We start from the raw sequence: 12624 nt of genomic DNA, 5'->3' as shown, positions 1-12624 counted from the left end.
GTCCGGGTGACTCGGACGGGAGAGGCCCGCCAGCGGCCCCTGACTCTGCTTTTAATTGACATTTTCCGTTGCGTTGGAGTCACTCAATTTTTTTTTGACCGACTTTACTCAAAGCTCAATACTACGACCGTTCCCAGCGACCTTATTTCATAGCTGTTCCCAGCAAGGTTTTTTTAAAAATACTCCCACAGTATTGAAATCAAAAATGTTTGATGGTACTACTTGTACTGTGATAATTAAAATCAGGTTGAGTTACCAGTCACAGTGAGAACTATAATGGGACCGTCATAGTATACTACTTCGAGTTTTAGACTCACAGTACAGTAGGGGTTCGTTGTCAAGCCGCTGCTTAAGTCTAGGCAGTACCGCGGCTTCGCTCCCCGGAGTCCCGCCGTCTCAGCACCTCCAAGGGTGCACGACTCACGACCGTCGACTGTAGTGAAAGCTTGAAGCCTGATCCATCGTTAGAAGACATGCCTCCTGTCCCAGAGAATGACATCTACCAGCGTGTTAACGCTGGACCGCGGAAGATCGAGTTTCCGCTCACGGAATATCGAGATTGTGAGGAACGACGAGCTGGTGCCAACGATCAGCGAGCTGCGGAACTACCTGTGACCAACCGGCCGAGGAAACATGAAATCGCAGTCACTCATATGGATCATTTTGTACCGGAGGAAGGCGGCCCAACCCAGTTGGCAGGCCTTCAAAGCTATCGTCCCAAGATCATCGTGGTCTGGAACAACAAGGGAGGTGTCGCTAAAACCACCACAACACATTCCTTGGCCTTTGCGCTTGCAAGCAATTCACACAACAAGGTTCTCATGGTCGATTGCGACGGGCAGCAGAATCTCTTGCAACTGGCATTTCGCAAGGCCGTTTACACAGATCAGCATGACGAGATAGCAGGCGATTACTTAGCTTACTTATCATCAAGGCTGCCACGGGGCCTCCGCACGGGTTCTTCCATCTCGCTTGAAGCAGCATCGAGGAAATTCCGAGATACAAACGGCACTGCTGAGCTTTGCGTGCCACATGCTTTCGAGGTTCCAGATGGTCCAGGAACTAGGAACAACAAGCGCCTGTTTTTTGTAGCTGCAGGAGAAGAGTTTGAACGCATTGATGCTTTTCTTACTCAAAAATTCCAACAGATCAATATGGGTCAAGAGGCTGCAGAACTGCATAATTGTCCTGGAATTCTCTTTCATCAGATCTGGAGGGCGGCGTACTCAGTTGGAGCTACATATGTGGTGCTGGACCTTGCGCCAGCAATCAATACGACCAACAAGCTTCTTCTGATGCATTCTGACTATTTCTTGACCCCTTGCTTGTCGGATCAGTTCTCTCAAAGAGCTCTCGAAAGGCTGAGAAGAGATTTCGGCAAGTGGTACCGTGAGTTTTATGGAGGAGGCAATCCAGGCAATGGGATCCGCATGGCAAGTAGGGGTTGGAGGAAGGTAGGTGGAATGCCCAAAGCCGATTGGCCTCTTCCAGACATGAAGCCACAGTATGCTGGGGCAATCATCTCAGGTTATACAGCCAATCCGACCAGCATTCTTACGCCTGTAAGTAATCAGAGTGGTGGTCTGCAGCAGCAAGAGAGCCCTGAGGGTCACTTGGCGAGGTTGTTGCATGCTCAGGTTATGTTCTTTGCCAACGAGCTGGGTCGAGAGTTGTCATCTCGAGGATTTGCAGTGCCAGCAGACAAATTTACACATCCAGCGAGATCAAACATGTACCCACAACCCTACGTTGCCGCCTGCATCAGGAAGTCCACCTCAGGGTGGGAGCATACATCAGAGAAATGTGGAAAGCCTTGGGCCTTTCTCACTGAGATAGAGTTGGCAAGGATGTTGACCGAAATGGGCAGGACGACAGATGCTCGGCAACGAGAGTCCGTGGCTCACTACCGCAGGATCTATCTGGACCTCGCAGAATTCTTGAGCAGGCTTGAAATCAGCAGCGCGGGCGGAGCGGATCGCTTTGTGTTTAACATGCCTAAACTTGGTCATGACAACAATGACGCTGAGTTTGACCAGTCTGGTGACATATGACGGACAAAGGTAAGGAGACGTAAAGCAGCAGTACTCGCTAGATGAGATTTGATTTGACGTGTAGGCAATCGCTTTCGACAAGCTAAGGACTAGATCTTTACAGAATGCACGTATTGATGTCGTTGAAAAGAGTGCATTTTTGATAAGCCCATTAAAGAATGCTGATAACCCTAATGTCCTTACGATAGCGGGCTGAATGTTGATATGATAATCTGAGAGACCTGATGTAAATGTGTGTATTTGCATGCTCGACGGTGTGACAGGCTCAAACATCATTGTTCCACATGGCAGAAGCCCTGAATGGTTGTAGACTTGAAGAATCATTTTGAATACACTTGTTTTCTGCAAATCACATCGGCAAACCAAGTAATATGTAAGCGAGCAACAGGTTTTATTCATACGACTGAAGATTTCCAGGGCATCCATTACGATCAGCATGCAATCAAACATGAGCAGATTCTGTACATGAACGTCTGTCATCCAGAACCTCAAGCGAATCATTCTTTTTACACTAGCATGGACACCTTAGGGTTCCTCTCATTTCAGCCAGCCAACAAGAAAAGGTTTGTAAACGATATCAATGATGGACGAATGGCAGAAAGACTAAGTCGATTGCGGGAAGACTGGGACCGCTGGGCGCTTCATCAGAATAGCGCTAAAAGATCAGCGCTAATCTGATGAAAGACAACTGTTGCATCCACATCATATTTCATATCAGGTACGGCAAGACATAGACTTTATCTTGAGTGCGAGACTGCAAACGTGTACGAATCAAAAGTGCAACGTGGATCTTCACTTGTTCCCCCCCCCCCCCCCCCCCCCAAACACCCGCTCCCTCTCTTGACGCAGTGGAGGCTGCTGCTGCTGCTATCCGACATCGCCATCGTGTCCTCCCTAACATCAAGCGCTTCCTCATCCGTGCTTTCGCTACCATAGCGCGTGTTCCCCTCCCTCTACCTCCCGGTGATGTCGCTTGTCACGCCATACAAGAAGGTCAGCACATTCCTCGAGCCCCTCGATGTCAGTCAGGACATGCTCGGATAGGTGCAGCGCCTGGTGCGGCGCATCCTTGCGCCTGATCTATCTGTGAGGCTGGGAGTCGAGAATCCTGATTTTCTCGGGATGCTCGCAGATCGCCGCTGTGATGGGCAGGTCGTCGAGGAGTGACTGATACCTGAGGAAGAGGAAGGGGTGGCAGCGGAAGGCAGGGAGGGAGGAGGAGAGGCAGGAGGAGTAGGGGCAGGAGGGGAGAGAGTGGAGGGGGGAGTCAGAACAAGGGGCGTGCAGAGCAAAAGGCGTATGTGGAACCGATCCTGTCGTCGATGACACAGTCAGACATGAAGGAGAAAGGCAGAGGAGATGTCAGCCATGGGTCCAGGGTCAGGTCGCAGTTCTCAGGCAGCAGCGTCCTCATCACTGGATGCTCGGGATTTCTTGGCAAGGTAACAAGGAGGAGAGGCATGGTGACGGTCAATGATTGGTGGGGGTCAGGCTCTTCTCGAGAAGATCCTCCGATGCTGCCCAGAGGTAGAGACGGTGTACGTGTTGCTGCGGTCAAACACCAAGAACGGCAGCGCCGCCCAGCGACGTTTGCAGGAGGAGATTTTTCCTTCCTCTTGTTTCAACCAGCTCCGTCGTGTCAGGCCAGAATCTCTGAGCAAGTGCAGGGCCGTGCAGGGCGACGTCTGCCTGCCAAGGTTTGGCATGTCGGAGGAGGACTTCATGCTGGTGAAGGAGCATGTCAACTATGTGTTCCATTGCGCTGCTACCATCAACTTCAACGAGCACCTCAAGACTGCCTTCAAGATCAACGTGGACAGTATGATCCACCTCGTTGATATCTGCAAGAGGTGAGAAGAACAGGGGAGGAGGAGGAGGAGGCTGGTGAGAGCTCCTTCATGGCAGCATCAAGAAGCTAGAGGCCCTGATCCACGTCTCCACTGCCTACGTCAATGCACCGGTCAGAGCCAACCACGTCATACCGGAAGAGTTCAGGTGGGAAGAGTGGGAGTAGTCCCAGCTTTACTTTGTCCTTACTTTGTCCTTACGTTGCCTTTACTCCGTCCTTTGCTTTGTCCTTACTTTGTGTTGTGTTGTGTTTGCTGGATGTCAACTGTTCGGGCAGGTCGGTACCTGCGGATTACTGGCAGCTCAAGTCGCGGGTGGACAAGATGTCGAGAGAGGAAGTCAGCGCGATGACGGAGGAAATCCTCGAATCCTCCGGGCACTGGCCCAACTCCTACTGCCTGACCAAGTACGACCTCCTTGAGCAAGGCGAGCCAGCAGCGCTGACGGTGAGGAAACTCGCACAGGTGTATCGGAGAGCTGGTCCTACGTGATCTTGGCGAGAGGTGAGACCCGACGCTCTTTTCCTGCTCCTGCCGCTCACTCGGTGACTCTAATGATCAGCCTCCCCTACCTGATCGTAAGGCCGACCATCGTCACCTGTGCGTACAAGGAGCCTGAGCCAGGTGCAGAGCCACGGCGCGATGAGAGGAGGGAGTTGGAAGGGGGAGGATGTTGGGGAGGGAGGAGGGGAAGGGAGGAGGGAGGAGGGAGAGGGAGGGAGGGAGGGCTGACAGGAGTGTCAGGGTGGATTGATACTCTTGTGGGGCCCACGGGGCTGGTCTTGGCAGTTGCAGGTTGTAAAGTTGCCTTGTGACGCTGCCGGACACTGACCATAGCTCCCTCCAGCTGGGGTCCTACACGTAGCTCCTGGCCGAGATGACTTTGTTGTGGACTTCATTCCTGTCGATTTTGTCGTCAACTGCATGCTTTCTTGTGCATGGTTTGTCTCGTCTGGGAAGGAAGGAAGTTTGGGTGTGTCAAAATTCCATCTTTGATTCTTTTACCTTCTCCGTTTCCTCCTCCTCCTCCTTGCATTCCTCCCTCCCCCTCCCCAACTCTAGAATTTCTTTCTCTAGAATTGTCTCGTTCACAATCACTGACTTTCACTGGAGGCCGATCTTCTCTCAAGATAGTCAACATCGGCAGCTCAGGAAGGAATCCCATCCCTTGGAAGTTCATGCTCGAAGCCATGCCCGGCTACTACCACAGACACCCGACTGACAAGAGCCGAGGACCCATCTTCTTCAGGTCTCCCACAGCCTTCCCCCTCGCCTCCACCATCCTGCCCCCAGTTCCTTCCCCTCCCAATCCACCACCTCCTCCTCTGCTGTCGCTAAAGGAGATGTAGGTGGACCAGGAGCTCGACGGTCTACCGGCTGCTGGACTTGTTGCTGCATCAGCTCCCAGCGGTGGCGCATGACGTTGTTTCAAGGCTCAAGGTCTGTGGAAACTGCCAGAGAGCAGCGGTGAGGATGGGACGTGGCAGGGGGGCAAGGCAGATGCGGCGAGGACGATGAAGAAGATCAAGGACGCCCTTGGTGTGCTCAAGTACTTCACCATGAACGAGGTCGGCAGAGCCGGGAGGAGCACGAGGGGATGCTGATCTGCTTGTTGGCAGTGGTTTTTCGAGTCGGAGAACATGTACACGGTCCTGAAGGCCATGTCTTGGGAGGATATGTACTTCTTCGACTTCGACGTCAGGTAGGGCGGGCTGGTCGACACAGTCCTGCTCGCTGACGGCTTGCAGGAGTATCATTTGGGATGTTTACTTCACCATTTGGTCTCATGGCATGAAGGTAGAGTCTTGATATCTCTAGTGCAATCCTTGTGAAAGTTGACCTTCACAACTTCAGGTCTTTCTGCTCAAAGAAGGGCCAGTTTACTATGATACATCGAAACGATCAAGACTGTAGGAGCCGTCTCCTCCGTCTGTTAACACAACCTTTTGTGCTCTTCCCCATCGCGCAGAGACTCCTAGAGTTCTCATCTTGAACACAATTTTTGTCTAGCTAAACACATGTCGATATGCGCCATAACATCTCTCTGAATGTATTGTTCAGTCCCCATCCCCCATTCATCTGTCGGCCTGACCTCATCAGGAAACCTTCGGGTGCATACAGGGCATGCAACCTCCACGCTCTCTACCGTTGTCTCTGCTCCAAAGAAATCAGTCTTCATCCTCCCGGCCTCAGATCATTCTCACCATCACCACCACCATCACCCTCTTGCCAGCCTGAGTTTGCCACTGATGGCTGCTGGTCGGACTGTCTTGTCGACTCTCTGCTACATGTCGAGCTCTCGCTCTTCGCAATCCTTCTCGCATCCTTTCCCCTGCACCAGCACGCGCTCACTCACAGGCATGGCAGTGGAGCGCCAAGAACCTGCAGTTCTTCTTCTTCGGCGGTGACGGGCTCCTGGTCTTGGTGAAAGGCTGTCCGCAAGTAGCCTCGTGCACGTGCCACAGGCATCTGCCTCCCTTGCCGTCATCCCAGTGGAGTAACATGGAACAGAGATCGCACGTCACCTCGGATCAGAGCAACTGACCGTCTTCTTGTTCTTCCGGTACAGCCTTGCGTCGACAACCACGTTCAGAGCCGGGGAGGCCAAGATTCATGAGGGCACCTGCAGTCCTTCTCCGACGGCGGTCGATTCATCGACCTTCTCACCTGCTTGCCGCACGAGAAGCATTGCCACCAGTGCTGCCCAGCCCCCACCATCAGGTCGAACCTCCCAGGTACCGCATGCGCAGTCGTACCTGCCGGTGAAAGTTCACCTCCTGGTGGAAGGTGTGGTAGACAGCGACTGCGTATCCAGCCTGCGGCCTGTAGCTGAGGGAGCAAGAGCGTCATATCCTCCAGCATCAACATCATGATGAGACGTCATTTGCATACATGTCGCGCTTCGCCCCTCCGTTGATCTCTTCCATCTTCCCGAGAAACTTCGGGCCATGGTCCTCCCTGTCGCGGTTTCCGTCGGTAACGAACTGCCATGCATGGATCATCTCGTGCAAGAGTGTTTCTTTCACTTCTTTGCTCGTCCTGTACTTGAGAAGAGGCTCTGACAGAGCTATCCTACAGAGCGATTCTCTTCCCCGGTAGGAGCACTGTCCAGCGCACAGGGTCATCCGCCGACTCCACTCGACCATCACAGCATTTCTCTGCAGCATCCCGTTGAAGTATGTCTGATCGAAGTAGACGAACATCTCATGGACGTCAGGACACACATCCTCCAGCCCAGTATCATGTCCTAGCGCGTCAAACCCCCCAAGAGCCCATTGCTCCTCGTGGTCTAGTCCAGACATCGTTCTGATCCCCCTTGCTCCAGCACCGTTGGATGACGCAAAGAGAATCCCATGGGCTAGGGCTCTTCCTCCTCCCACACGCACAGCATGGTCTGAACCCTCGCTGAAAGAGCCACATGCCGCCGCCATGGCCGCCGCCGCCGTCGCCACCGCACGCCTGAGCATTATTGTGGTCAATCTCTGGTCAAATCTTAAAATTGCCCGGGCTTTCAGACAGCCTTCAGTAGTGCAGCCATGAGTGCAGCCTATCAGACCGGGCCCGGGCTGCTTGGGGATGAGGTCCTAGATCATCTAAGCAAATGGTATGCAGGGGGTAGTTTGAGCTTGTAATTGGGGGTAGGGGGTACCAGGGGTGAGGGGCAGGTGTACAGAACTCTAACGTAGCTCTGTCAAAAATAAACCAAAGGTACCTACAGTCAGAGGAAGGTAGGGGTACTTTTCCTGTTCTAGGGGTGGGGCCTTCAGAGGTAAGGTCCCGTGGCAGGGGTGGTAAATTGGGTCATGAGGTAGGGATGGTGGGGTTCTGAGCATCGGAGAAAGAGGGTGGGGTACTTATTTGCAGGGATGATCAGGGATGGGAGAAGGACGGGGTAATAGAAAAGCATGGCAGGGGTAGGGATAAAAATTGGGGTTCCATCCAATCGAGGTGGGTAGAGGTGTTGTATGGGATCGATGGTAGGGTTTGTGAAAGACCATCACCCCTATTTCAAATAGCTAAATTGGGGTACTGAAAACATAGGGGTACAAAAACATAGGGTAGGGGAAAATATGGTAGGGTGGCAATCCATTGAGATGACAAAGACAGGGGTGGGGTGATGCAGGCCATTCACGTGACGGCAGCCTCTGACATGGCGCTTCTTCTTGCAATGGCTCCTCCTGCCTCCTGCCCCTCCTGCTCCTCCTGCTCTGCCTGCCCCACCTGCTCCTCCTGCTCTGCCTGCTCTGATCCTCCTGGTCCCTCTCTCTCTCTCCTCTTATCTTGTGATTGCACAGATCTAGCACTACGTTGTCATCGAAGTTATGACCATCTTGAACCATTTCACAACGATCCTTTGCCTTTTGTAAGCGTGGACAGCGCTCCCTTGTTTTTGTGCTCTTCCTCGATCTCACCTATTTTAGGATCGTTTTTCCCATGCCTACCTGCTCATGCAATCTTTCTTGTTTTCAATTTCGTCTGAAAACTGTTCGTTCACAAACCACACATCAAAATTTGCTTGTTCGCAGCTTGATACTTGAATAGTTCGCCTTTCTTCAGCTGCGACACGCTAAGGATGTTAGTTTGTGAGATTCCATATCCATTCAATCATTGATGTCAATTTGCACGCACTTTTAGCTGTGATTTCCTTGGAAGAAATAGTTTCCACGAGCATTGCAGAGAATCAAATTCATGGGTTTAAGCTTCTTGCTACTGAATGTTTGAGTTGCGATAAAGTTTCTCACCCTTATAATTACAGGATGTCTTCCGATGATGATTATGATGCGGCTGACTCCGGGGCGGCTGACTGCACCCCCATCGAAGCAGGAGCTGCTCGCAAGGGAGGCTTCCTTGTGATCAAGGGACAGCCCTGCAAGATCGTCGACGTGTCCAAGGCTAAGGTTGGAAAGCACGGAGCAGCCAAGTGTCACTTCGTCGGCATCGACATCTTCACTTCGAAGAAGTACGAAGCTATCTGCCCTGCCTCTGCCCAGCTGTCCGAGCCCATCGTCACCCGTGCTGAGTACCAGCTTTGCGACATTAGCGAGGACGGGTTCTTGAGTCTCATGACCAAGGACGGCGATATGCGCGACGACTTGAAGCTTCCTGAGGATGAGACCATCTCCAAGAAGCTCCAGGAGCGCTTCGACGCGGGAACCGACACTCTTGTAACTGTCCTCATTGCCATGGGCAAGGAGCAGGTTATTGATATGAAGGACATGGCCAACTAGAGTGAAAGTGTGATGATTGCTTGTGCGAGATGACAGCTGTTTCTTCAAGCTGGAGCTTCTGTTTGTAATGTTTAAGGCTTTGATCGTTGTTCGAGGGATCCGTTGAGAGTTCATTTTGCTTGAATAAATCATTTTCGCTTCTCGACATTGTTTACTCAACCCACCTGACCCTTGGCGCTCGGAACTCTGGTTGTTCGATGACTTGATTGAATTCAACTTCTGCTCGCTCCATCAAAACGTTCGAAATGTGGGTAGAGGAATCGCGAAGCAGGGGAGGGGGCAATGAGGGAAAGCAAAGGTACCTGGGAAAACATCCATGACGGTGGCTGGCTATAGTCGAAATCAGTACACGAAACGATGTCAGGTGGAGCGTGTGGTGGAGAGGGGGCAAGGGGAAGGCGGGGGGAAGGTACCTCGTGCGCTCTCCTCACGTAGAAGGTGAGCTTGTCCTCAATCTCTCTTTGCTGCAGATGAGAGTCCGGGTTCGGGATGAATTGAAGCTCGAGGTTGTAGGCGCCCGATGGAAGGCTGAGGATGGAGATTTTCCCATGGAACTGAGCAGAGCAGATCTCCAAGATGGGGAAGAGATTCAACCAGCCTCTCAAGCAGCCTTGCCAGGGAATGTCGAGGGATGTCGTCTCCACCTCCATCACGATACTGCAGTCTCCTCCGTCCTTTCGAGACAGAGAGAGAGGGAGGAGGGAGGAGGGAGGAGGGAGGAGGGAGGAGGGAGGAGGGAGGAGGGAGGAGGGAGGGAGAGTTAGCAAGGGGATAGCTTCTCCTCCCTTGTCCTCACCTGGCAGAGCTCCTCCACAACCAAGATCTCACCATCTCTCGGCTGCAGCCACTTGACCTACACGTGCTTAAGAGGAGGATGACAGGACCTTGAGCAGACCTTCCCCTCATGAGCATGGAGGGGAACAAGCGGAGTGTATCGAGGAAGTCCTCGCACCTGCCAGGCTCTCCTCATCCTCCTCCCTCCACTCTTGTCGTATGCTCTAGCTTCACCATGCTGACCGCCGGATGGCCGAAGATGCCGGAGTGCCGGTGGAGCTCCTTCCTCGTGAGGACGTTGAAGACGTAGACGATCCGATCGAGGTAGAGGACGTGGCGACCTGCCATCTTCGTCCTCCATCAGAGGGAACTTTCGCAATGCACCTCATCTTCACCTCTACGAGGGGCCAGATTAGCGCAGGCTCCCACACCGGGGGCGGGAGGAAGGTATCTACGAACTTGCGCTGAGACTTGAAGTCTACCCTGCTCTGCATGTACATCTCGTCGAGTTTGACGTGCTCTGGCTTGCCGCGATCGAACAGGGAGGTCAACAGGACGTCGCGGTTGAGGTTGGACGTCAAGTCGTGAGTGTGGATGCCGCGAACGAGACCAACCTAAGGATCCACAGTCACTTCCCTCCTCCTCCTCCTCCCACGTGTCACACCTTGAAGGAGTACGGAGGACCGAAAGTCCAGTGGCCGATGTAGCGGGCTCTGTTGCCCTTCACCTCTTCCTCGCTCATCCCTCGCACATGAGCCTGAACCTTTCCGGACGGGTATTCAATCGCCCTGCCGTAGGTGAGCCAGACGTTTCCTCGGTATGCCCTCGCGATCTCCCACAACGATCGTCGCCCGTGCAGCCAGTCGCCCCCCTGGAGGAGGAGGACGACATCGGAGTCTTGCAATGTTTCCAGTGAGTACAGGATGTGGTAGATAGGCGAGTACTCCTCCCTGTCTCCCTTCCCGGATACATGCAGTGTAAATTTGCCGCCTGTGTCGACGGCAACATTCAGTTCCTCCATTACATGTCGCACGTCCTGAAGACTCGCATTGTTCGCGGCCACTATACACCTCCATCCCTCGTAGGATTGTCCAAGGATGCTCTCCAACGTCCGCGCGAGGAAGTGCCGGCTGACTTCCCTATCTACTAGCAAGAGGATGATCAAGTCCGGGCTTTCAGCTAAGTCAGCCGAGTCAGCTAAGGCGTCCTCCTCCTGCTCTGCAGGGGTGAGCGAGACGTTGCATGGTCGCACCTGGCTGACTGGCCGGTATCTCCCCTCCTCCACTTCACGGAGCAGGGGAGAGATTTCTCTCTCCCACATCCAGAGGAGAGGATCCAGGTAATGCCGCTGAGCCGTCTTGAAGTTGCTGCGGGCGAAAGGGAGCAACTCGTCGTAGAGCATCGGAGAGAGACGGCCGAGGATCTCGTCCAGCGCCCTCACGTCCTCGAGTAGGATCATCCCCCTGGTATCAAAGTGCTCGTGGATGGAGGGGCAACCCCAGTAGATTGGAACCGTCCCTGTGAGGAAACAATCGAGAAGTTTCTCTGTGAACCAGCAATCCTCCTTCACATTCTCTATAACGATGGAGAACATGAAGTCCTGCAGCCCCGCCGCCTTGTTGTCCTGCCATCCTCGCTCGCTTCCCTCGTACCCGCTCGCAAACAGCCCGTCGATCCTCGAGGAGAAGGAGCGGATGACATTGTGCCGCATCCTGTGTCCCTCCATCCCTCCCTCGTCGTAGCCCTTCCTCGACGCTATGATGGACACCCGTCTGGTCTTGTTGTGCATCTTGTGGAGTTTTCTCCGGAGATAGGTCGTCCCGAACGGGCAGAAGCGGAACTTTCTGCTATCCGCTCTCACGTATTCCTGCATGTGCGTGAAGATGAGATCGAACTTTTCCCGCGCAGCAGACGCCACGGCATATGAAGCGGAGGAGAGCTGCCGCGGCTCTACCAGCCAGGCTACTTTCAACGCACTGCTGTAGTTGAGGACTTCATGGCCTCCAACGAAGGGACTCTGAGCAAGAGCAGCGGAGCTGCACTCGTCGTAATCATCCTGGAGCACAAAATCCGTGTGGATCACCGCTGAGATCTTGTTCTGGGCGAGCGCACTCTCCTTCATCGACTTGAGATGAGGAAAGGGGCATCCGTTGTCTCTCACTATCCCAAACATCCTTCTCTGACCGAGCCCGAACCTGGTGACGTCGTCATTGCCCAGGTCCTTCCTGCACTCGCCTTCCGATCCATCTCTGCATGCTGGCAGACACCTGTCCTTGCTCCCGACCAGGAAAGTTGTATCGTACACATCCACAAGAAGAATAAGAGGAGTCACGGATGTGTTGGAACCGCTCTCTCTCCTCTTCCCTCTCACATCCAGCATGAAGGACGATAGCGACAGCAGCAGCAACGCTGGAAACCTCTGCCTCCCATATAAGACCTTGAGGGGCATGGCTTTGAGCCGCCCGCCAATTCACTCTATCCTCCTCATCATCCACGATAGAGGACAAGTCTTCATGCTTCAAACGTTCACCGTCCTCCCTCCTTCGCCGCAGACTCCCTCCTGCTGCTGTACTGCCATATCGGGACGGATCCAACTTTACGGAACTAGCTGAACAAGCCCGCCTCAAAGTATTACTACCAGCTTAGAATAAGACAGCAAAAATGGAACAGGGGCAGATCTGGAAAGTGTCACTGGCCAACGGGCCGGGCCGGGCCGGGCCTCAC

The 12624-nt window shown here is 53.4% G+C and overlaps 5 protein-coding genes across 5 annotated transcripts; 3 read left to right on the top strand and 2 right to left on the bottom strand.

Moving 5' to 3' along the window:
• Positions 1 to 473: 473 nt before the first annotated feature.
• Positions 474 to 2051, top strand: GUITHDRAFT_135386 (hypothetical protein; the record flags this gene model as incomplete). Its single annotated transcript, XM_005837139.1, has 1 exon — positions 474 to 2051. The coding sequence occupies one exon, from the start codon at positions 474 to 476 to the stop codon at positions 2049 to 2051; it is 1578 nt and encodes a 525-aa protein (XP_005837196.1).
• Positions 2052 to 3017: 966 nt separating this feature from the next.
• On the top strand, positions 3018 to 5812 carry GUITHDRAFT_135385 (hypothetical protein; the record flags this gene model as incomplete). Its single annotated transcript, XM_005837138.1, has 15 exons — positions 3018 to 3044; positions 3096 to 3203; positions 3383 to 3493; positions 3543 to 3901; positions 3957 to 4046; positions 4177 to 4305; positions 4364 to 4402; positions 4461 to 4522; positions 4643 to 4693; positions 5012 to 5147; positions 5257 to 5338; positions 5386 to 5466; positions 5518 to 5600; positions 5647 to 5695; positions 5753 to 5812. 15 exons carry the CDS (start codon positions 3018 to 3020, stop codon positions 5810 to 5812), a joined length of 1467 nt encoding a protein of 488 aa, XP_005837195.1.
• A 714-nt stretch (positions 5813 to 6526) lies between these two features.
• Positions 6527 to 7116, bottom strand: GUITHDRAFT_57412 (hypothetical protein; the record flags this gene model as incomplete). The annotated part of the gene is made up of 3 exons (XM_005837137.1): positions 6527 to 6598; positions 6655 to 6721; positions 6791 to 7116. Coding segments are annotated over 3 exons (465 nt in total), but the record flags the coding sequence as incomplete, so codon positions are not given.
• Positions 7117 to 8653: 1537 nt separating this feature from the next.
• Positions 8654 to 9207, top strand: GUITHDRAFT_151249 (translation initiation factor 5A; the record flags this gene model as incomplete). The annotated part of the gene is made up of 1 exon (XM_005837136.1): positions 8654 to 9207. A coding segment is annotated over one exon (473 nt), but the record flags the coding sequence as incomplete, so codon positions are not given.
• Positions 9208 to 9357: 150 nt separating this feature from the next.
• On the bottom strand, positions 9358 to 12349 carry GUITHDRAFT_135383 (hypothetical protein; the record flags this gene model as incomplete). The annotated part of the gene is made up of 6 exons (XM_005837135.1): positions 9358 to 9456; positions 9540 to 9800; positions 9923 to 9979; positions 10144 to 10248; positions 10296 to 10514; positions 10565 to 12349. 6 exons carry the CDS (start codon positions 12347 to 12349, stop codon positions 9358 to 9360), a joined length of 2526 nt encoding a protein of 841 aa, XP_005837192.1.
• Between the last annotated feature and the right edge of the window lie 275 nt (positions 12350 to 12624).

The sequence above is a fragment of the Guillardia theta genome (assembly GCF_000315625.1).
Source record: "Guillardia theta CCMP2712 unplaced genomic scaffold GUITHscaffold_15, whole genome shotgun sequence".
Taxonomy (NCBI): Eukaryota; class Cryptophyceae; order Pyrenomonadales; family Geminigeraceae; genus Guillardia; species Guillardia theta.
Note: the sequence above shows the minus strand (reverse complement) of the source record. Positions and strands in the feature narration are given on the sequence as shown.